General features: G+C 37.3%; 2 protein-coding genes across 4 annotated transcripts in view; one reads left to right on the plus strand and one right to left on the minus strand.

Annotated features, from left to right (window-relative positions):
* Nucleotides 1-1,111: 1,111 nt before the first annotated feature.
* On the plus strand, nt 1,112-8,794 carry tmem54b (transmembrane protein 54b). The gene is made up of 6 exons (XM_084130923.1): nt 1,112-1,394; nt 2,115-2,308; nt 2,704-2,763; nt 4,714-4,908; nt 6,526-6,669; nt 6,948-8,794. The coding sequence occupies exons 1-6, from the start codon at nt 1,382-1,384 to the stop codon at nt 7,161-7,163; spliced, it is 822 nt and encodes a 273-aa protein (XP_083987049.1). The 5' UTR covers nt 1,112-1,381; the 3' UTR covers nt 7,164-8,794.
* Nucleotides 8,795-9,526: 732 nt separating this feature from the next.
* Nucleotides 9,527-23,565, minus strand: part of hpca (hippocalcin) — a 42,611-nt gene continuing 28,572 nt past the window's right edge. For all 3 annotated transcript variants that reach the window (XM_084130924.1, XM_084130925.1, XM_084130926.1), the window contains 4 exons: nt 20,155-20,299; nt 16,848-17,129; nt 14,022-14,127; nt 9,527-11,189 (listed from right to left, as the gene is read on the minus strand). In XM_084130924.1, coding sequence (XP_083987050.1) covers nt 11,092-11,189; nt 14,022-14,127; nt 16,848-17,129; nt 20,155-20,250 — 582 coding nt within the window. In that variant the 5' untranslated portion in view covers nt 20,251-20,299 and the 3' untranslated portion in view covers nt 9,527-11,091. The remainder of the gene's footprint in view (nt 11,190-14,021; nt 14,128-16,847; nt 17,130-20,154; nt 20,300-23,565) is intronic.

The raw sequence follows: 23,565 nt of genomic DNA on the forward strand, positions 1-23,565 counted from the left end.
GCACAAACCCGGCACCGCCAATTAAGCAAAACAAAACGAATGGGCCGCCGATGTACAAATTTTATAGGCCGTTAAAAAGAAAAAGAAAAAATAATAAGCCTAATAATAAAAATAATGTATAAGTATGAGATGTATCGGCCCAAAAAGCACGTCGGCCCACCGGGAAAGTGCGCGGTATGCCCGATGGCCAGTCCAGCCCTGGTTGATATAAATCAAAGAAAGAGCCAGAAGCCAGAAGACCAAGAGCAAAACATTACCGACATAAATACAACAAAAACAAATGACTAATTTCGCAGATTCAACCACTGTCTTGCATAGCCTACCTGTTAATGCGACAGCTTTCGTGAACTGTCGTATACTGTGAGTGATGCTGCGGAGCGAGCGGGAAAACCTGGAGCGGATTAGCGGAATCAGCGGAATGCTTTGAGCGGAGCGGTGGGGATGGGGAAGAGAGGCACCTCAGTCGATGAGGGCAGAGGGGCAGTGGCTCTAGCCACCGGGCCACCCCCCTGTGCACGGCCCTGGTGTGGTGGTGTATTATTTTCGAATGATGCTCGCGTGCGGTATACCGTGTGAAAAGAGAGCCGAAGTACCGCCGCGAAAACAGAGAGGGCGCTACATATCTGTGATGGGCTCATATGCTCAGCCTGTTTTTCAAGGCTCAGGTACTCTTCCTCCGGTCTACCTGCACCGTATTATGCCATAACTTTGACATGCCCCGCATTTAAAATAAAATTCAAATTGATTCAAAATCATGCTTTCATTAGGCCTATTAACCATTTCATTGCCATCTTGCAATTTATTGCCATATAGGCTACAGTATCATGTGCTTTGGTTTGTTCCCCCTTCAGCCAGTGGCACTTTTGCACTCTTACTATGCTTTACTTGTTGCGATGATAATAATATAAAAGAGGTATAGTCTAGTAGGCTATAGTAATAAATAATTATAAAGTAGCCTAAACATGAGCACTTTTATATAAATTACCAACAAGAAAGCATAGGCCTATAGTATTTAATCATGTATTCAAACATGTTCTCCAACAGAAAACGTTTTACTGGCAGAACTGTTTCTTGCAGTTCTCTTCCCCTTTGTGTTTGTGTCCCTCTTGTGGAGAGAATCTACATCATTTATGCAATTATACATGGCATTGAAGACACTCTGAATCCAGTTGCTGGAATATTTTTCAGAATTTCAGAACATTTAACAAATGATTTATAAACTTACCACCCTCAAAGGCTGACCTGTAAGGGAATATCCGGGGCACACAAACACATGTGTGATCAGGACAGTACAGACAGGAGGTGAAACTCCTCTCTCCTGGAATATATACAGAAGTATCATGATCTAACAGAGCGCTTAAACTATTGAGGACATTGTTCAATGAGTAATTCAGGTGAGTTACTGAGACAACCAAACTAAATGTTCATAAATGATTTTGAATCTGAGTTGAAGTTGACAGGTGATTTTCGTTCTGTTTGCAATACTGAGAAAAGCCGTACAATATTTGTTGTCATCATGTGAAAAAAACACTTCATATATCAGAAATAGTATGCTTTATTGAAGTTCTGTTTATGGTTGTACCGAGCAAATAACAGTCCGCAGGACTTATTACTTAGGAAATCATGTTAAAATGTATCTCTATAGCATTTCCCCATCACTATCGCAAACTTTTTTTCATTTCCCAAAAGTCCAACGAGCCATTTTCTGTTGAGATTGCTGTGCCAAGTGTACAAAGTGTGTAATGATTAACTGAGGTGACATCTCTCTTGCAGCCCAAACTCTGTCCTCAGTGAAGCCTTTGTGTTTGCTGTGAAGTAATGTCCACCCACACTGCTCCGCTCCACTTCTAATATTTCCTTCAGCTTTCACTGTCCTTCCCAGAGCACACCGGCAGAATATCTGTAACGCTTGTCAGCACAGCCATGTGAAATAAGATACGACCCTTGTCTCCTCTCTGAGTCTTAACTTAGTGTTTATGTAGTTGAGAGGAAAGTACTGGAGGCTGTAAATTCATTGAATGACAGTAAAGTCAGCACAGAGCTCTTGGCTACATTTGGTATCCCATCAGCTCTCTCTCTCTCTCTCTCTCTCTCTCTCTCTCTCTCTCTCTCAGGGGTGTGTTGTGGCAGTCTGGAGGAGCAGAAGGGGCTGATGAAGATGGGCCTCAGTATGGTGTTAGTGGGACATGTGAACTTCCTGCTGGGTGCTCTGGTCCATGGCGTGGTGCTGAGACACTTCAGCCTCCAGCGGGGACAGGCCATGGAAAGCGCCATCTCTAACGTCATAGCCCTGACAGCGGGCCTGCTGGTGAGGCATGACATAACTGCAAAATGGGCAATTTGATCTCATCAACCAGAGGAATATTTTGTCCTGTCTTTTGCATACTACAAGACAAGCCATTTGTTTACAGAGTATATTTAACTAGTAAAATAACTACAGGTGTAGTTCATCAACATGACCCGTTAATGTTTGACAACCAACTGTCCAAATACGTTCTGTTGTAATCTATTTTTCATTTAAAACCTAACAAACGCCTTTTTGTGAAATATCTTGCATGAAATATGTTCTTGTGGTATTTTTCTTTCAAATAAATTTCACATTGTTTTCATTGTGTGTATTTAGAGCTATTTTCTAAATATTTGCATTCAAATATTTTGGGGGCTGAGAAGAAATCATAATAATGTGCGGTTCTATTTATCTAGGGTGTCGTTACTGGGATATTGACTATTGTTCTGTCCAAAAATGAGAAGAACAGGGTACTGGTAAGTAAGAACTTCTCGTGCACAAATAATGTGTCTCGGTTATAACTGTAATTTACATTTTGTAATTAAAACCACACGGATTCTCTTGTAATGCTTAAAAGACAAAATCTATGAAACCTCAGGTCACTTCATATTTCACTTCATAATCAAAAGTAAGAATTTAAGTTCACTAGTGTTTTTGTTTATATTGTGACATTATTTACTAGACAATTAAAGCTACACTGTGTAATATTTTAAGTTGATTTTTAGCAAAAAACACGTTATTTCAAAATTATACGTTCTCATTAATGTGTAATCACTTCAACCAACTAATTAAGTATTCTCGTAAGTGTATAATCTGCCATTTAGAATACATACGAGCGAGTCGCTCGAATGGCGGAAGCCATGTTGCGCATCCATCTTGAAAATACATTAGACAAAGAGGGACATACAAGCTTCGCCTTTCGCGTTTTTACACGCAGTGGCACCGTGACGAATGCGAGAGGGAGATTTGCTCGCGTTTGCCGGTGTGGTGAACAATCGGGTCCGGCTGAAGAAATGAGTCCGGGCTTAGGACCCAATTAGTATGCCAGTAGTATGCCTGATCTAAATCTGTTCTCGCGATACGGTAAGGCAGTATCAGTGCAGTAATATCAGGTAAAGCTCATAGCATGATCATCGGATAACGTTAGCTGTATGCTATGCTACTATCTAAGCTAACTAAAAAACACACTAACAACGAGAAATGTTTAATTTCACAATCTATAGCTTCGGTTAAATACTAGTATATGAAACGTATAATGTAAAATACATTAAATACATTAATGACTCGTTATAACGTAGTACAAACGTCTTCTATAATAAAGTGATTTTGTATGATTTGTAACCAGGCACTAAAGCGATTACCCATAAAACGTGCTTTGAACCAATCGGATTGCTTGGGTCCTCAGCCCGGACCCATCACTATAGAGTTACCGGATACTTCACTACACCGGACCCGATTGTTCATCACACCGGCAGATTTGAAATAATACGGCCACCGTAGGAGTTAAAACGCTTTCGGAATGGGAGGAGCTAGAAAGTAATATTCAGTTGGTAGTCATATACAATTTCACCGCTAGATGGGAGTAAATCCCACACAGTGTAGCTTTAAGCTAATTTCCACCTAATATTCTCATAAAAAATATGAGAAAAATAACAAAAATATCTTTCTCATAACGGTAATGCATAATTGTGGCAATGGTGTGTAATTATATAATTTAAATGCTAAATTATTATTATTATATTTTACCATCAATCAATTGAGTCTAATGGGAGTTACGATATACCTAAATATGCTCAGACATATTATGATAATGAAATTTGAGGGGAAATGTGCTTAATTGTCAATAGGCTATTTAATATTACTTGACATAAAAAAATAAGCTTTATATTCTTAATTTATTTATTTTATTAATTTATTAAAATTAATTTATTGTTTTCTTCTTTTGATTTTGGGGTTAAATGTGACATTGAATATTAAATTTGCATATATTCACCCTCTTATCATGTTCTAATAGCATAGACCTGTTCTTTAGATAAAAGAGGGATTTTGTTTCTTCCGCTGTTGTTACACAATGATTGCACAACTACCTGAGGAACCTGAGTTTTTTTCAGGAAAGAAACCCATGAAAGTGTTGTCATTGATTTATGTTTGTGCTTTCTCTGTCAGTTTTCTCTGTACGTTTTTTTCTCCCTCTTTCTTCTTTCTGCCTCAGTGACACACACCTGCTTCCTCTCTCATTCATCAATGCTTGTGTCGAACTCACTAGCGTTTGATCACTGGCTTGTCAGAGAGCTTGTGCCTTCAGAGCTCAGAATGTACAAAACCCCCCTGTGATATAGAAAAGCCTGCAAGGAAAGTCCTTTGCCTGGCGCTTGAGTTTAATTGTTCTTTGCTAATACTGTTAAAACATCTCTCTTGTGTTGCAGACCTTGTCACTGCTCATGTTAAGTGCTCTAGCTGGTTTAGTGGCTGCCGCCTCAGTCACCGGTCTGTCGGTGTCCTTGGTAAAGACCATAATTCACGGGGACAAGGGACTACTCGTTTACTGTGGCTACAGTGATGATGGCAGGAGTCATCTTACCATGGCCAATGAGTGTCCTTTTGACCCCACTCGTATTTTTGTAAGTACCAAAGGACAAATGAGAGAAAATGTTGAATACATGGAGCACGCCAAATCTCGAACCTCTGAGGAATCATCCGTTTTATAAAAATAAATAAAAAGCAGAACAGAGGAGAGTCTGCGGGCAAAAAGAGAACATGAAAGAGCTTGTAATAAAACCAGAATCAACATTGGCTTGGCTTTTCAGAGATGCGGCGAGAACTGAGGGATTTGAAATGTAAAAGCGATGTGAAAATTTGTTTTTATTACTCAACAGATGAGTAAGGTATTTTATTGAACAGATAAATTGCCATATGTATCTCTCTAACAGTTTATTATCTATTGTGAAGGGTCATATTCATTCGCACAGTCACGCAGAGCCAAAGCACAACTAAAAATATGTTCTTCCCGCACAATGCATGCAGTTTTATTTTTTTAAATGAGTTACATAGTGTGCCTTTAACTTTTATAATGGCTAAATTTGGTTTGAATTGCTAATGTTGATGTCAGTATTCTTACATTGGATTTCATTATATTGTGCTAATTAACTTAAAAATCATAAAAGTGCACAATTATAGTTGGAAATAACCTTTTCTTCTGTCATAATCCATGTTTTTAGACAAGATATTTAAATTTGCACATTGGATCTGATCATTTTGTTCTCAATGAGACACTCTACTCATTAAAAGTGCACTTAATTTCTTCCTCATTAAAAAGTTTTACAGATAGAGAAATGAATAGTAATGTGAATTTTCAAAATGATGTAGTCTTCATATCAATGGCCTAATTGGAGCTGAGATCACATAAACAGCCAAAAAGTAACCCCATTAACCCCATTGTTATTAGACATTTTAATTAATGGAATCAACTAATTATGGCAAAGTGTAAATAACCCATTTCAATGTTAGCTGTAAACTTTTGCTTTTGCATGATGCTGCATCCACACTATGGTGTCAAGGTGATAGACTGTATATGGGCCAGTATACAACATAAAATAAAAATACTTTATGATATGTACAATATGGTATGTGGTGAGTATACAGTATTATTCACAAAAAGAGGTTAAGAATTTTGTAGGTGATGTTAAGGTGTTTTTTAATTGGATGTTGAAAAATCTAGTATTTATTTTTTATGTAATTACTAAGCCTATTTGCTAATTATTCACAAAGTTAAATGGATTGAAAAAATCCTGTTTGAATAATTATAAACTGACATTAAAATGTATTTGGGATAAAAACTTGAATGCAATACAAATATGCACATTTTTAAGATACTTTTCTGTATTTTCTTTCTTTCTATATACCCTGACGTGTTTTATTATGCACACTTGTACAATCTCAATAAAAAAAAGGAAAATAATGAACAAGTATAATGAACAGATTCAGAAAAGGAGCAAACAATAAAAAGTGGCCTAAATACAAGGTCACTTACAGTAGCCTAAATATGAACTCGCAATAGTAAACGAAGGTTAATTATTTCTCTCTCTCTCTCTCTCTCTCTCTCTCTCTCTCTCTCTCTCTCTCTCTCTCTCTCTCTCTCTCTCTCTCTCTCTCTCTCTCTCTCTCTCTCTCTCTCTCTCTCTCTCTCTCTCTCTCTCTCTCTCTCTCTCTCTCTCTCTCTCTCTCTCTCTCTCTCTCAGGGCACCACGATAGTCCTGTGGATCCCATTGATACTAATGAGTGCAGTGGAGATGGTGTTCTCATGCCGCTTATTTAAAGTCTCCATCTCCTCCCTTGGTCAGCCCTGGTGCCTCCGCAAACATTTACAAGATGAGAGCAGATTGGTATGTGCTGAATTCAAGCAAATCTGCACTGATTCTCAAGAGAGATCAAATTTGATCAAATAATCAGCGCTTTAGCGTAGGTGGACTCATCCTTTAAGTTTCCAGTAGCCTACATCTGAAAACTCATGCGGTCCTCCTAATAGATGCTTGAGAGAATACTAACACATGTGTGACTGACACATGGCCCCCTGTATGCGCGCATATACTTGTGTGAGTGTGTTCGGTGACTCTACTGCAATCCTACTGTAAAGCGGCGGCATCACTGTGTTCTTTTTCAGATGAAAACCCCGGGAGCGCCCGAGCCCCACTACGCACCTTCACCCAGTCGTTGTGAAGGAGACGAGGAGCGGAGGTTGCCCGTTAGACCCCCAAAGCTGTACAAGCCACCCTGCAACTCTCACCCGCACCGCTCCGCGTCCTCCGGGTACCGCCAACACCCCTCCGCATCCCCGTTCAACCGGGCGGCGCTGGAACGGTCCAGCATCTGGATCTGATTTTGAACCGGACCGTGGCTCTGGCCTCATTCGGGGATCAAGGGCAATTTAAACTCTTTCGAAGACAGACGAAAGTTACATAATTGTAGTAGCCTATGTCGCATCTAAGGTTTTGCATACTTTGGAGGGTCAGGCCTTAAAAGCTGAAATCACCAACAACCTTACAAAGGCAAAAGACCTGAAGTCGCTAGAGTGTGGAACTGAGAAAAATGACTTTAAAGATTTTTAGTTGTCCCGTCAAATTAATTATAGGTAGGACACTGGAAATCTGGCAAATAGATGTTTTAGTAATGGAAATTATATACATAAAAAAATCTTGAGCTCAAACTTGACTTTTGACCACTATTTTAAAGTTACTGTATCTGCCTATATTGTCAGCAAAAAGTGAGAAGTCATGCCAAGGCAAAAGGCAATAACTTCCACATTATCAATATTTGGTTGCTGATCACCATTAACAAAATCATTATAGTAACACCTGTATAAAATCTAGTGATCATGGCATTTATTTTGTATGATTTACAATTATTTATAGCCATCTACTTATTGCTATCATGGGCTTTGGTTGCATTCTGATGGCATTATTAATACATTTGACATGACAAAATACCTCCATATTAGTCCAGCATTGGCTCAACCGTGTTTAGGGCGGGGCTGAAGGCGCCGGCGAAGTTTTGGCACTCTGCCAGCTAGATGCATGAGTGTTTCAACCAGGTCCTGTACCCGTACTGAGTGAGGCGGGGCTTTAATTCTTGGTTGTATTCATCTGATACGGCAATGTGTAACGTTTTTCTGTCAACTCTGCATAATCCTTCGCGATCGATATCGCACGTTTGTCGACGGCGGGTTCAGACCATACGTTCTGACCGCAACTGTGCAGGACAAAGCTCTGAGGACATCAGAAGTTAGAGGGACTGATAAGCGTACAATCTGGTAGGTAGCATTATCTGATAGAACACCGGCACAGTAACTTCATATTGACGCGCGGCTAAACAAAGGCAGAGAACCGTAACTCCATTTCGAGCGTTCCAAAACAAAGCCGAAGAGCGGTAACTGATGTTACGGTGTTCTGCCTTTGTTTCTCATGGGCTTTTGGAAGTTAGGCCTACTGTTAAGACAATTCATTATTTTCTCGAAAAAACAACGGAATTGATTCAAGATACTTATCCACATGATAAAGGAGGTCTTGAATGTGCCAAAAATATAAATAACTCATTTTCGACCAAAAACGAAGTTACGGCCTTTGCACGGCAGTGTAGGCCTACTAAACACAAAATGTATCTTAATGAAAATTGATTTTTTTTTTTTTTAGAAAGGTTTCTTAGAGCATTAGTTATCATTACACTGTTAAAAAAAAATAATAATAAAAAATTCTGTGAAGTTTACAGTAAAAAAACCAAGCAGCTGTGGTTGCCGGAAATTTACCGTAATAATACGGTAGTTACAGATTTAACTAAAATTTTACAGTAAAAAAACATCTAATTAACTAATATAATGTCACTAATGTCAACCCTCTGAAGTACTAATGTCTGTTGTTTTGTATCTTTGTAATACTGACAAACACCAAACACAGGTGGTGATGAGAAAGTAATATGATGAATCAAAGCTCATCACAAGCAGCTTTTCCACAAGTTAAAAAAAAAAAAAAAAAAATATATATATATATATATATATATATATATATATAAAAGGTGCACAATGTCATTCACACAAACACTTAAAACACCATCATGGTAACACACATGACACTGAAGTAATGCAGTAAACATTAATTTAACAACATTAGATGTAACATAAAACCATAATGTACATAACTGATAAGAAAAAAACTAAGAAGAAACAGTTATTTCAATGAAAATACATCAAATGTGAAGCAGCATGCAGGGAATTCTGGGAATGTCAATTTACGGTTTTCACTGTAAATTATACAATGACTTGTTCTTTTTCACTTCCAAAAACTTACTGTTAACCAAATAACAGGTTTTACCATAGCAGTCTTTTACCGTTAAAATCACAAAGTTGTTTTTGTTTTTTTTACAGTGAAAGTGTGTTTGTGTGTGTTCATAGAGGAATAAATTATGAAGTGTCATGCAAATATATCTATTTATCGCTTTTCTACTTAAATTACAGAAATTTCAATTTTCATTTTAAGTTCCTTACATTCCTATTCAAATAAAATGTTGCATCCTGTTTGCTACTGACAATCAAAATTCAGGAATCGTATTGGAATTTTAAAGGCATTCTAAATTCATGAATGCCCACAACCCCGCTAAATACCTTTGCACTTTGTGATCACATGACCAGGTTGACCAATAAGTTCCTAACGTTAACTGCAGGCCAGCGTTGCGTAAGAATCACTCTCAGGCGACATTCTAAACACAGAAGTATATTTTTCAACGTCAGTAAAAGGGGACAATCATTATGTCCTCGCATGAGGTTTTCATGCAACATAATAGAGGAAAGTTGCCATAGAGGGTGCAGCATCAAATATGGCCTCGGTACAAATATGGAAGCAACATGGAAGCTACACATGTATTGAGAGTGGGCATGTATTGAGTTCATGAGCTGATGGGTTTGTCCAAAGCAGGAGCACCTGGAGAATTCAGGTCATGGAATGTCAGTCGTTGCATAAAAAGAAAAGAAAAATCAAAGCAGTGGCGTTCTCTTTACACCTGTTCATTCAAGAGTGAAAATAAGCCCTTAGTGATCGCTTTCAGTATTCAAACTTTTTATCTAAAGGTGAGACATGATCATAAATTATAGAGTTGTACATTCCTGTCTATGTTGTTGATGGAAACCTAAGCAGGTGATTTTGAGTACCATGCGATGCAGGATAAAGTTGTCACGAGCTGGGTTCAAAACTTGCTTGCATACAAAGATATCGTATTGCACAACACAAAGTGATACTAGAAAGTTAGCACAGACGCATACATACACCAGAACATGCAAACCTTCACTCTTGCGTACATACAAACACGCATATAACCGCACGCACACAGATGAAGCGCTTCAAATGATATGTGCTATAGTGTATTCCATTCAAAACACAACGGAATGTATCCCCTGATGCAAACATTACCCACAATGCATTGAAAAGCCTTGAATTAATAACAACTTGCTCATAATACATCACCAAGTGACTCACGTCTCGGTTAAACAGTAATAAAATCACCCTTGGTCAAATAAACACCATAAAAATGCAAAAATAAATAAAAGAGATATGGAGGCAAACCACATATTTACAACAACAACAACAACAAAAAGTTCAAATGAACAGAATTCAAGAATGGGATCCTCAGCCTTCTCTTTGTAAAATAAAGATCATGAGCGCCAGAGCAGAAAAATCCCAACATTCAGTCCATCAGTCCACTGGGTCAATTAGAGACTAAGATTTGGATACTGCCTGAAGCTACATAATACTGCCGTAAGATGCACGTGAGTAAAAAGACGTCTATAACTGCCTTCCTTTGTAGTTCTAATATGCATTTATACTGTATATACACATAAATATCAATATAAAAAGTAGATGGGGAACTGTGCCCTCACAAAACAAAGGGGAAGAGAAACAAAACAGCACAGATGTTAAACACAAAAGGTTTGTAAGGAGTGGGGAGCGCATGCATGCACAATTCCTAAAAAGGAACATTCCTTTCCCAAATCTGGACCCTTTTTTGTGTGCGTGTGTGTGTGTGTGTGTGTGTGGAGTCAAGCACTCCACTAGCAGAGACAAGGACCGATGACACGCAGCAGACTTGGATGTCTTGACAGGTGTTGTCTTTGTTCTTCAGATGTACGCATGTCCTTTCTGGGAAAAAAACTGAAAGTAAAATTGTTGCACTTTTTTTTTTCTTTCTTAAAACTCTTCCGTCTGGAACACAAAGAATGAGATATAAGAGCTTTCATGCATTGAGTGCCGGTTGTCTGGAGTGACTCAAAACTGCGAAGCGCTGCTGGGGTCACACTGCAGTAGCCGCACAATGGAGGGATCGCTTTTGGCACCTTTAATGAACTCTTCCAAAGACAACTTGCCTAGAAAGAGAAGACGGAAAGGGTGAGGGGAAAAGTTGAGAGAAGACACTGCAAGACCTGACCTGACCTGGGTTAAAACCTGGGTTCTTTGCATTTGCTAAGGACTGGGTTTGTTTTGGTAAAAAAATAAGTAATAAAAAAATAAAAATAATAATAATAATTTAAATTTGAATTGCGATATGATAAAAGTTCAACTTGAAAGCGATCTTTTGGTAACTTTTTAGAATGCAGTCAAGGTGACTATATTATTGGGCAACACTTTATCTTACAGTATCTTTATTACAAGTTACATGTACTTACTACAGTAATAAGAGTAAATCATACATGATTACAAGTAACTAACCCTAAACCAAACCCTACTCCTAACTTTATTAACTAAGGATTTTATACAGTAAAACAGTAATATTGTGAAATATTACACTCTAAAAAATGCTGGGTTGCTTTAACCCAATTTTGGGTCAAATATGGACTAACCCAACATTGGGTTAAAAATGCAATTTAAAAATGGACAAACCCAGCCGTTGGGTTACATTTTTAATGTAACCAATGCAATTTGTCCATTTTTTAAATTGCATTTTTAACCCAACGTTGGGTTAGTCCATATTTGACCCAAAATTGGGTTAAAACAACCCAGCATTTTTTAGAGTGTATTACAATTTAAAATAACTAAAATTAAAAAAAAAAATTTTTTTTTAATTTATTCCTATGATGGCAAAGCTGAATTTTCAGGCTTTTAACATCATTTCTCCAGTCTTCTTTGTCATATGATCCTTCAGAAATCATTCTAATATGCTGATTTGATGCTCAAGAAACATTGCTTATTATCAATGTTGAAAAAAGTTGTGCTTAATATTTTAGTGGAACCTGTAATACAAGTTAAGAATTTTTTTGATAAATAGTAAGTTAAAAAGGACAGCACTTATTTGATTTTATAAAAAAATGCTCTTCGGAAAAATTTCCGTTTTAAAAAAATATATATATTTTTTCCGAATTTTTTACTTCATCAGAATGGTACGAAACTTGGTAAAGGTATAAAAAAAAAAAAAATCATGGACATGATTCGAAAAGGTTAAATGGTCCTGAAAAAAATATTCACACTTTTGCTCCTCTTGGTCAAAAATTGGAAACGAATAGGAAATTAATTTCATCTAGTGGAAACTTTTGGTACTGCAGCCAAACAAAATCTTGCTGTAAGCTAATTTGTTGAGACATCAAGCTCAAATTTGGAACACAACTTGTTTAGATATATGGCTTTCATTTTCTTGCTATTTTAGAGTAAAACGTGTTTTTGAAAATATATATTTCAAATAGTATTTTTGTGCATTTTTCATAATAATAAAAACATTTCTGTAAAAGAAAAAATAAGTTCACTTTTTTTTTTACTTTTTCATTTCAGCAATAATTTGCCAAGTGTCGTCTTTGAAAAGAGATCAAACTTAAAGGAACTGTATGTAAGATTGTGGCCAAAACTGGTACTGCAATCACTTTCAAATTACTGTAGAGCAGTGTATCCCCTCCCCCTTCCCCCTGACTCGAGGTTGCCAGATAGGCTGCAGGATCCAGCACGAACGTTTGTAGCTGCAGCTGTGCTAACTAGAGCAGAGCTGGCAACCCGGATGCTGAAACACAACTGACTTTTGGCGCTTTTCCATTACCAGTACCAGCTCAACTCGACTCGACTCGGCTCGGCTCGCTTTGCTTTTCGCTCCGTTTTCCATTGCAGATAGTACCTCCACAATAGTACCTGGTCGTCATAGCGACGCCGCAGGAAACTGCCGTGACTTAATCTTTTACGCGAGACGCGCGAGACACACCCGCTACCCACACACACAGGACAATGGAGGAAATCGAGTGTATGCTGTTTTTGGATGTTTTGGTTTTTGTTTTTGCTGTTTTTTATTCAGGATACTCCGTCTGGCGCGTGCAATGATGACGCAGTGAATAGTGACGATTCTCTCTGACCAATCAGCAGTCTGCCATGTTTTCACGTCACATTTTAGTATCGCCTCAGCTCGCCTCAGCTCGCTCAGAACCTCGCCGGAGGTGGTACGAAAAAAAGTACCTGGAAGCAGGTACAGGTACAACTTTTACACAGTGGAAAACCAAACAGAGCCGAGCCGAGTCGAGTCGAGGCGAGCCGAGGCGAGCTGGTACTGTGTAGTGGAAAAGCGCCATTTGTGATTGGTAGATAGGTGGAGGGTGGAGCATCAGGCCAAAACACAACATGACAACATCAACATCAGTTGAGGGCTGCAACTATCACTTTTAAATGACAATATCCTGGCCGTACTACTGTTGTCAGTGATATAAGTATTTGAAATGAACATGATTGTCTAGTGACACATCAGGGCCATTTTATGATTAATGGAAATACATTTCTTACATACAGCTCCTTTAAGTCTGTGCTCTAAAGCATTCAAGATTCATGACAGTTTAAGCTGGAAATTAAATTTTCAGGTCTATGCTCAAAAAGTGAATAAATGGATTAAAACTTCCGCGTAAATATAATTTAGTACCATAAAATCCCCTAAAAATACTAAATATTAAACAAAAAACATTATCTAACTAATTTATAGTACATTAATTTTATTGAAATAAAAAAATTCGGTCAATTTTGACCACTACGCGAAGAGCACCAGAGGGTTAAATAGAAATCTGTTCTAACATTATATATGTCTTTACTGTCACTTTACTGATCAATTTAATGCATCCTTGTTGAATAGAAGTATTATTTTTAAATCCCAACTTTTGCTGTTTAATAATCACACAAGGTCATTTTGTGATTTCAATTCAAAATGAATTCAAACGGTCAAGAATTGGTCGACATCTTACCATCATTGTTCAGGTCCATTTGTCTGAATATCTTATCCGTCCTCTTCTCTGGTGTGGATTCGTCCTCAGGCATTTTCATCACTGATGACACCATCTTATAAATGGCCTGTAAGAGATATGAATGAACCAGGTAAAAAAAAAAAAAAAAAGCTAGAATATCAGTAGACCACCTTTATCTGGCCTTCACAGGTTCAGCCAAAACTCATTAGCATTTCATGCTGCACCAAGATTCAACATGAGCCATGAAGTAGAAAGCACACTTTTGTGTGATTTTTTAAATCATTTACTTGCCATATCCACTAAATCTGAGAAGACGGTTTAAGTCAATCAATTATGTAATTATGTTTTTGAGGGATAATGATTTTCACAGCTGGGCAGACTGCTAGAGCCATACTCTCGGCTTAGCCCTGCACCTTTTAAAAGCAGCCGCTGTGATAAAATATGCAACACGCTGCAATCTCAGAGTGCCAGCCAACTGTAACCTCCATGAGCTTGCGGATAATCCCACCGTTCTGCACACACAGGGATAAACCCCGGTTAAATTTAACTTGTTAATCCAACAGAGAAGAGAGCCAACGTGGGTGCTACCTACGGCACCCCCCCCCCCATCGCCACGATCTTCCCCGCAGGCTTCGCCAGTCAGGCATCGCACAGAACTGAGCTTTGCCAAGCCTGGTTGAGGGAGACTGGTACCAACTGAGCATGCTAAGCACATGCTAATAGCTTCTCTACTCCCACAGCACAGGCTGACAGGGGAGCATTCATCTGGGACAGCTCGCTAATGTCTGTGCTTGATCTCTCCACCAGGGGTCGGGCTTCTCATCTCTGTGCTTTCTGCAAATTATGAAGACTTGTACTGTACATGAAGTCACTGCTGGTTTAGAAGGAGAATGTAAGTTTAGTTTGAAATGGAATTGTTGTATAGTTAATGTATAGTTTGAAATGGAATCGTACTTGCTGAATACTATGCAGTATATAGATTGCTATTTAAAAAAAAAGCTTATTTTTTTTGTTGTAAAAAAACGTAATTTAGTCAGAATACAGTGCTATTTGTTTTTAGAACCAGATGGTGTAGTATATACACAGTATACTGTACATTCTATACCATGTGGAAATTGTAAAATTTTATGGTAGTATGCTATCCTGAACGTTGTCTATGTCGGTGTATGATCAATGATGCTGGTCAATTTGAATTATTTTGAGAAACAACAAAGGAGACAAAATATTGAGGCTGCAGTAAAAGGATCATGAAATATGAGCACTGATAATAAGTAACATATTAGGTGGGAAAAACTGCTCAACATTAAATATTGCATCTGTTTCCTTCAAGTATTTTCATATTTTCATTTCATAAAAGATGAAAGCAAATGTTTTTCTTTCATCCAACATAAGGACACAAAATCACTCAACAAGTCAACAAACAGGTTGTGATCCATAATTTGTGAGATGTTATCTGCTAAATTCGAACCATCATAAGACTAATGTGCTCAATAAACCTAAACTTTTAGAAATGGCAAATCCTTTCTGAAAGATGAGGCAAACAGATTTCTGAAATGGAAACATTCATGGGGACATTTTCTAGTTCACGTGGTCAAAATATCATTGAAATATCATATCATTATCTATGAATTAAAACATGGGGATGATATGTTGTAGTTTTTTCTATATACCATTATTATAATGAATAATTATTATGATATTTGCAGGTGAAACAGACCCTAACTGATTTGAACACAATTCACCAAAAATCACACTATGAAAAATAGTAAATAGTAACCACTGCAAATAACATTATTATATATATTATATATAAAATTATAACTTTACAAAAAAACATTATTACAAAAATTAAACAAAATAAATATCACAACATACGATAAATAAAACTATTTAACATTTTCTAAATGTATTTAATATTTTCAAAAGTTGTGAATGTACTGTATACAATAATTTAACTTTTTTAAATTTTCAAATGTTATCTTATGTTTGTGCTTTTGGAAATGGATATTTGCTATCCTTAATTTGGCTTATTATTTTGAATTTTGATCACAAATATGCATTCATATCACTGTCTACCTATTATATCACACATTACTGCATTTTGACGGCTGACGTTTAAAATTGTGTGCAAAACAATCCAGAACGCTTTATTGTAGTGTATTTGCAGGGCGTTTTAAACATGCTGCTAAACAGACATTTCCGAGGACAACTCCAGTCGGGGACAGGACACAAAAAAACGTGACGTATGGTTACCCTATTGAAAAAGCATAAAGGTCTGTTCACACCAAGGATGATAACTATAACGATAAATGGTTCTAAAAATCTAATATATAAAAGAATAGAAGAGTCCACACCACAATTATAACGATGAGGTCACAGAGAAACAATATCGTTAGAATCACTTGCAGAACAATTTTTTTTCCAGCTGATGAATGATAAAAACAATGATAGCCAATCAGAATCTAACAGACCTTGAGCTTTTAAAGCAGCGGACGACAAAACGGAACAATATTGTCCGCTGGTGTGAAAGCTAAAATAGTTATCATAATAGCAATTGGTGTGAACGTGGTCTCAGTTTGACGAGGCTGGGAGATGGGCTAACCAAAATTTCAGGATTATTGCGCACACTAACCTTGACAGTTAGCATTTTAGCATTTAGCATCAAACTTTTAATCTCCAAATAATCCACATTTGTTTATCAAAATCATCACAGCACTGAGAAAATCAGTGTATGGATGCAATATACTGTACATTTGCTTTATTAAGAGTGGATTCATAGTGCAGATTAAAGCACAAGTTGCACAACCATCGCAGAATGACTCTGACCTGCACAATCTCTAGCATTTCATCACGGCTGATGTAACCGTTGCCGTCCAGATCGTACATGCTGAAGGCCCACTTCAGCTTCTGCTCCAGTTTTCCCCGTGATGTCACGCTCAGAGCAATGATGAACTCCCGGAAGTCGATGGTCCCATCGTTGTTGGTGTCAAACGTACGGAAGACGTGCTCAGCGAACTTTGAGGCATCACCGTATGGGAAGAAGTTGGCATAGATCTTCTTAAACTCTTCAACGTTCAAATGCCCAGTGGGACAGTCTTTGAGGAACCCCTGTTTAGAGTGAACAACATATATTGCCATTAGTGGTATGCTTTAAGAGGCTCCTTTATAAGAATATGACATTTCAGCATAAATGATTTCTCGTGATGATGCTGCAATTTTCATGTATGTCTTTATCCTTCACAAACATTCAAGGGGATTGTGAGCTTAATTCCAAGACGGAAGGTTTAGCGTTATTATACTGGCAAATGTCAAATGCGCATTTTTTAAGCAATTTCATCTGTCAGTCATGGAAGCCTTTTCTGACTGGTTGATACAGCCAGGAGCGTTAAATCCACAATGACTGTTTAATACAGTAGCAAAGAGAATTAAATTATAGCGCACGAGGACTGAGAAATTCACGAGTGCACATGACAAATGTTTGAGAGGCAATTCATAAAAGAGCACTGCATATTTGAGAGCATGTGTCCAGTTTTGTGCGAGGGCGAAGAAAATCTACATGCAAGCCAAGAGAATCACACTTGTGAATTACATGGATGTACTCTTATGTTACAATAAGTGGTTTTTGACATTTGGCAGTATAATAACGCCATAGAAGGTCTATTGCTGCATTCATGTCCTCCTGGGAAGTTCCTTCTCGCAGGTTTGGAAATCACAATTGATTTCATGATGTGACATGACGTGTGTTAAACTGGACAATTCAGTATTTCTTTCGTTTGTAAATTCCCAATAAAGACGGGAAGCATTTTAAGTGCATAATGAAAAGCAAAGGATGCACATTAGTTGGGTAATTGTATAATCTGTATATTTTATCAATCTTGTGCCTCAGAGTGATTGGAAATATAGTTTGATTGCACAAGCCTGTCAGACCATAAACTATATCTACACTACACAAAATGCGTACAAACTAAATGTTACAGTCATTTCCGACAGTACTTAAATGCACAAAATGATCGGAGCTGTTTCAGCCCCAGGGACTCCGTGGCTCATGATACATAGCTTAAATTTACATACAAATGCCCTTAACCTTCTGGCACAAGGGGCAACCAACCCTGGGATACATATTCACTGTAAGTCATTTCCCATGAACACCACTTATAGAGACATACACTAAATGCTATATTTAACCATCTTTTTGGGAAAGGGTTACTGTTTTCATGTTCAAATATGCATATGGATAAATACCATACACTCTCAGAAAAAAAGTGCAACAATTGAAACTTTGCCACTAATTTACCACTAAAAGGTTCATAGTATTACCTTAAGGGTACATATTACTATTCCAAGGTACTAATATGCACATTTTAGGGGTAAATAAGGTTCAAAGTTCCTATAAGTGTACTGCTCCAGTGACAACTGCACTTTTTGTTTCTTTACCTGAGATAATATTTCCGTTAACGAAGTCCAATAATTTACCCTCCATGTAGAGTAAACTGAGTGTTTGGAACCAAAGTCACACACTGCAAAAATCATTTTCCTTATATATATATATATATATATATATATATATATATATATATATATATATATATATATATAGGCTATATATATATATATATATATATATTTTTTTTTTTTTTTTGTTCTCCAGTACAAATATCTAAACATTCTTATATCAAGATACATTTACTTGAGAAGCAAAATGATTTAAGATATTAAGTTAAGTTTTCTGATTTTTTTCCCCAAAGTTTAGTGAGTTAATGCATAAAACAAGAAATAATATTCGCCAATGGAGTCATAAAATAAACTTAATTCAAAGGGAAAACAAATTAAGTTTACCCCATTGGCAGATCTTTTTTTCTTGTTTTACGCATAAACTCACTTAATTCTGACTTAATGGTAACACTTTATAATGTTTCATTAGTTAACATTAGTTAACTACTTTAGTTAACATGAATTAGCAATACTTCTACAATATTTATTAATCTTTGTTAATTTCAATCAGTCATTGAAACTAAAAAACAATCATATGTTGTATTTGTTAACATTAGTTAATTAACTGTGAACTAACATAAACAATCAATGGATTTAAAACAGCTGGATTTTAATTAAGTAATATTAACAAAGAATAATAAAATACTGTAATAAATGTATTGCTCATTGAAAGTTCATGTTAATTAATACATGTACATTAACTAATGTTAACAAATGAGACCTTATTGTAAAGTGTTACCGACTTAATATATTTAAGAATGTTTAGACATTTGTACTGGAAAACAAGACAAAAATACAAAAAAAAAAATATTTGTGCAGTGCACTTAAAGGGATACTCCACTTTTTTTTGGAAATAGGCTCATTTTACAACTCCCCCAGAGTTAAACAGTTGAGTTTTACCATTTTCGAATCCATTCAGCCGAACTCCGGGTCTGGTGGTACCACTTTTAGCATAGCTTAGCATAGATCATTGAATCGGACAGGACCATTAGCATCTCTCTCAAAAAAATGACCAAAGTGTTTCGATATTTTTCCTATTTAAAACTTGACTCTTCTGTACATCGTGTACTAAGACCGACGGAAAATGAAAAGTTGCGATTTTCTAGGTCCTATATAGGTCGTATACACGTATATAGGTCTTAGTACACGATGTAACTACAGAAGAATCAAGTTTTAAATAGGAAAAATATCGAAACTCTTTGGTCATTTTTTTGAGAGAGATGCTAATGGTCCTGTCCGATTCAATGATCTATGCTAAGCTATGCTAAAAGTGGTACCACCAGACCCGGAGTTCAGCTGAATGGATTCGAAAACGGTAAAACTCAACTGTTTAACTCTGGGGGAGTTGTAAAATGACATTTATTAATGTCACTGCATCAGATAACACAACACAAAAGAAAGATGTCAAGCAAAAAATCTAAATAAATAAAAGATAATAATCCCTTTAAATGATAAAACAAATACACGTTCAACATGTATCGGAAAAGTGTAATTATTTCTGAGAAAAGATCTAGCATCATTTGTTTCCATGATGGCGCTTGGTTTGATATTGTTTGTAATGCAATGAACTTCATACATTTTGTGTGGCTTAAGTGCCTAGATACTTTTAGGGGCCCCTGTGCATATTTCAAGATGTTCCGACCTTGTACCACTCCTGCAGCTCGTGGTCAGTGAACTCCGTGTTCTCCCTCAGGTCCTGTAGCATCTCGGGCCTGAGTTTGCTGTTCTGTTTTCCCATGATGATACGTCTCTGTGCGCAGTGACAACACCGAGGCCCCGGGTCAGACCTGTCGACAAAAATGACATGAGGGTCAATGAGGTGATACCTGAAAACATTTTAGAGTAGATTACGAGTTCAAGTGATAATAAGAAGGAGTCTTAGTTACGAGGCCAAGGGTCAAGTGATTAGAGGCCGTCACGGTATTGTGAACATGAAATTTAAGCTAATTAAAAACCACAAGCTTCTTCCAAATCCTAACGTGTGTTTGAACTCTCTTGCTCTGGTGTGACACCCATCAGAGCTCAGTGAACTTTAATGTCTCCCCTGACATTACATGGATAATTAGAGCCAATGTGTGTGAGTGTGTGTTCCTATAAGTGTGTGTATGAACATATCCATTAGTGAATTAATAACACCCTTCTGAGCTGACTCATTCTCACATCCTGGGAACAAAAAGTGCTCTGATAAAAATACATCTTATGCTGCCAATAAACGCTGCAAAAGGAAACGTACAAATTAATTGGTCCGAATGTGAGGTAGGAAAACAGCCGTTCTCTCAGGATGTTTTGAGAGCACAGTTAGGAACCCGCGCTAATTAATAACAGAGTCGCCCACAATTACTGCGAGATGGGCAGCGATCCGAGGCCAAGCGGTGCATCGCGACAAAAACACTGGAGGAGGATCACTAGCCTACACACAAACAAGAGTTTTTCACAGATATGAAAGCATCCAGCACTGAGCACTAGGGACATTTATCTTAAAAGCTAAGGGATCGGTGAGAGCTCAGTGAAGAAAGATTATCTGACAGTATGTGATAGAAGCAAAAGCCTGGTTTGAGTTTAAGCTAAATTACCTTACATAAGCATTGAGAAAAAGAACATCCTCCAAACTGTATCACTTTCAGGGATGCTAATTTTTGCGCGATTACGGATGATAGCCTGTCTGATTTGATTTTCTACCCCCCATACTGAGTGTGTGTATTCTCAGGAGAGGAATAAACCCCAGCGGAGAGAGATCAGATGAGGAAAACCTAATTTAAAGCTACTGTTTTAGCTCTGTATTACACATGATCTGGGGGAGGAGACATCGTTTAATGAAACACCACAGATCAAGTTTAGATTAGTCCAGGGGCGTGGCTATGGGTGGGTCAGCAATAAAAACAGCCAATAAAGTTTCAGCTTAGATTTTCTTGTACATTTTTTTTGCTATTTTAAAACGTTTGCATTTAGAAGAGGCATGATCAAGAACATTCAAAGAATATTCAGTCATTATTTACCATCACGTTGTTCCAAACCTGTTTGACTTTCTTTTTTCTATGTAACACAATAGAAGATATTTCGTCAAAATGCGCTTTTGTCAATGTTTTGCTGTTGTTCATTAATTTTAGACACCATTGACTTTCGTTGTATGCCAAAAGCAGTCGTTCAAAATATCTTGTTTTGTGTTCCATAGAAGAAAGTCCATAATGTACAGTAGGTTTATGACAACATGAGGGTGAGTGATAGGGTTGGGAGCAGGCTTCACTCTATGTTTTTTTAGATTTTCAGAGTGCTGGCCTTATATAACAAAATAAACGTTTTATATGCATAGTGCGGCCTCTTTACTTTGTTTCAAACATGAGGGTGAGTAAATGATGAGATCATTTTCTTTTTTGGGTGAAATAAACAAAATAATTACAAATTCTGTAAAATAAAGGTATTATTATAATATTATTTATATTTTACAGTGAAATATTACAATATAGTTATAATTTGTAGTTTGACCAAACAAAACGTCCTACAAAAAACACAAGAAACCTGTTTTTTTTTAAATAAATGTTTTCATTTTTAAAAGAGTTTTCCCTAAATTGTGCAGCCCTAATTTAGATGATAGTGTTCATACATTCCATTCCTTGCAAAATCCTTGCTACTAGTTTTGTCAACCATCCGCCCACCCCCCGTCAGGCTCTGAGGTTCATAACGTCTTTAACCTCAGCCTAGTCCTGTGATTATATGTCCCAAACACTTTATGCTTAAAGCTAGAGGCTGATCTCTAGACTGAGCCATTTAGGGTTGAAGCTACAGTAAAAGATTTAGCACAGAGATCACAACAAGGCCAACGAGGGAGTGGGGGGAGGGGGGATGTGGTTGAGAGAAAAAAATAACAACAATGGCAAGAATGCAGAGCAGGAGCAGCTTACACTGGCGGGTGGCCCAGTGATGATGAAAGAGCATCACCGCCAAGTGTTGGTGTTGGACTGACCAGTAGATGAGCAAATGGCTCTGTGTTTTCATTGCTTTCGTCTGCTTTTGATCCTTGACCAGCCCTGTGGATATTTGCCGGATTTCTACAGAATATGCGCTCTATGTTGCCCTTCTACAAGAACCAGAAAATGGAGAGACAATGTAAAACTGAAACTGCAGGACCAAGTAATTATGTCTGCATCTGCGGCTGGAAAAACTCCAACTGGCTAGCAGTCCAATGTCAAGTGACATGTCTCACTATGCATAGCAGACACCTTGCTGATATACTGAAAGGAGTGCCGTTCCCCAGGGCTTGAATGTCATCACTCACACTGAGATATGTCACGTTAGTTTTAGCACTCTACACACTCATTAGACTTTATAAAAGAAGGCTGAACCGATCCTGGTTAAAAGAAGAACAAAAAAGTAGCTCCAGCCAAGACGAGTGGAACAAAAGACATCTGGAGGAAGGCGAGGGCAATATACTGTATGAAGAATGTAGTGACTTCATCCACTTACATTTTCTCACACTGTCCCATGGCCAACTCCAAAGGGAAAATCACAAGTGAGATATTTTAAATATCTTGTTTCTCCTAGAAAGGAGATTAAATATCCTCCGTCTTAGAATGTTCTCCTACGAAAAAAACCCTCATAGTCTCCTCTATGGTTTTCAACAAACTGATTAGCCAAAATACCAAAGTCCAAAGTCTTCAGTGTCACATGATCCTTCATGATCCTTCAGAAATCATTCTAATATGCTGATTTGCTGCTCAAAAGACATTTCTTCTTATTATGAATGTTTAAAACAGTTGTGGTGATTAATATTTATTAACAGGAAACTGATAAATTTTTCATTTGAGATAGAAATCTTTTGTAACATTATAAAAGTCTTTACTTTATCAAATAAAGTACAGCGATGAATCATTCAGAGTACTAACATGCAAGTGCATGAAGAAAGTAAATAAAACCATTTCTGTTTTCATGTGGACTTTAAGCCTCCTGAGTTATGAATGAGCAACCTCTGAGCAATAAAATGTTCACCTGGTAAAGCCTGCAAATACAAAAGTGCATTAAAACAAATTACAAACAGAGCTAATTTATGAGTGGGACA

This window comes from Abramis brama, assembly GCF_963993115.1.
Source record: "Abramis brama genome assembly, chromosome: 12".
Taxonomy (NCBI): domain Eukaryota; kingdom Metazoa; phylum Chordata; class Actinopteri; order Cypriniformes; family Leuciscidae; genus Abramis; species Abramis brama.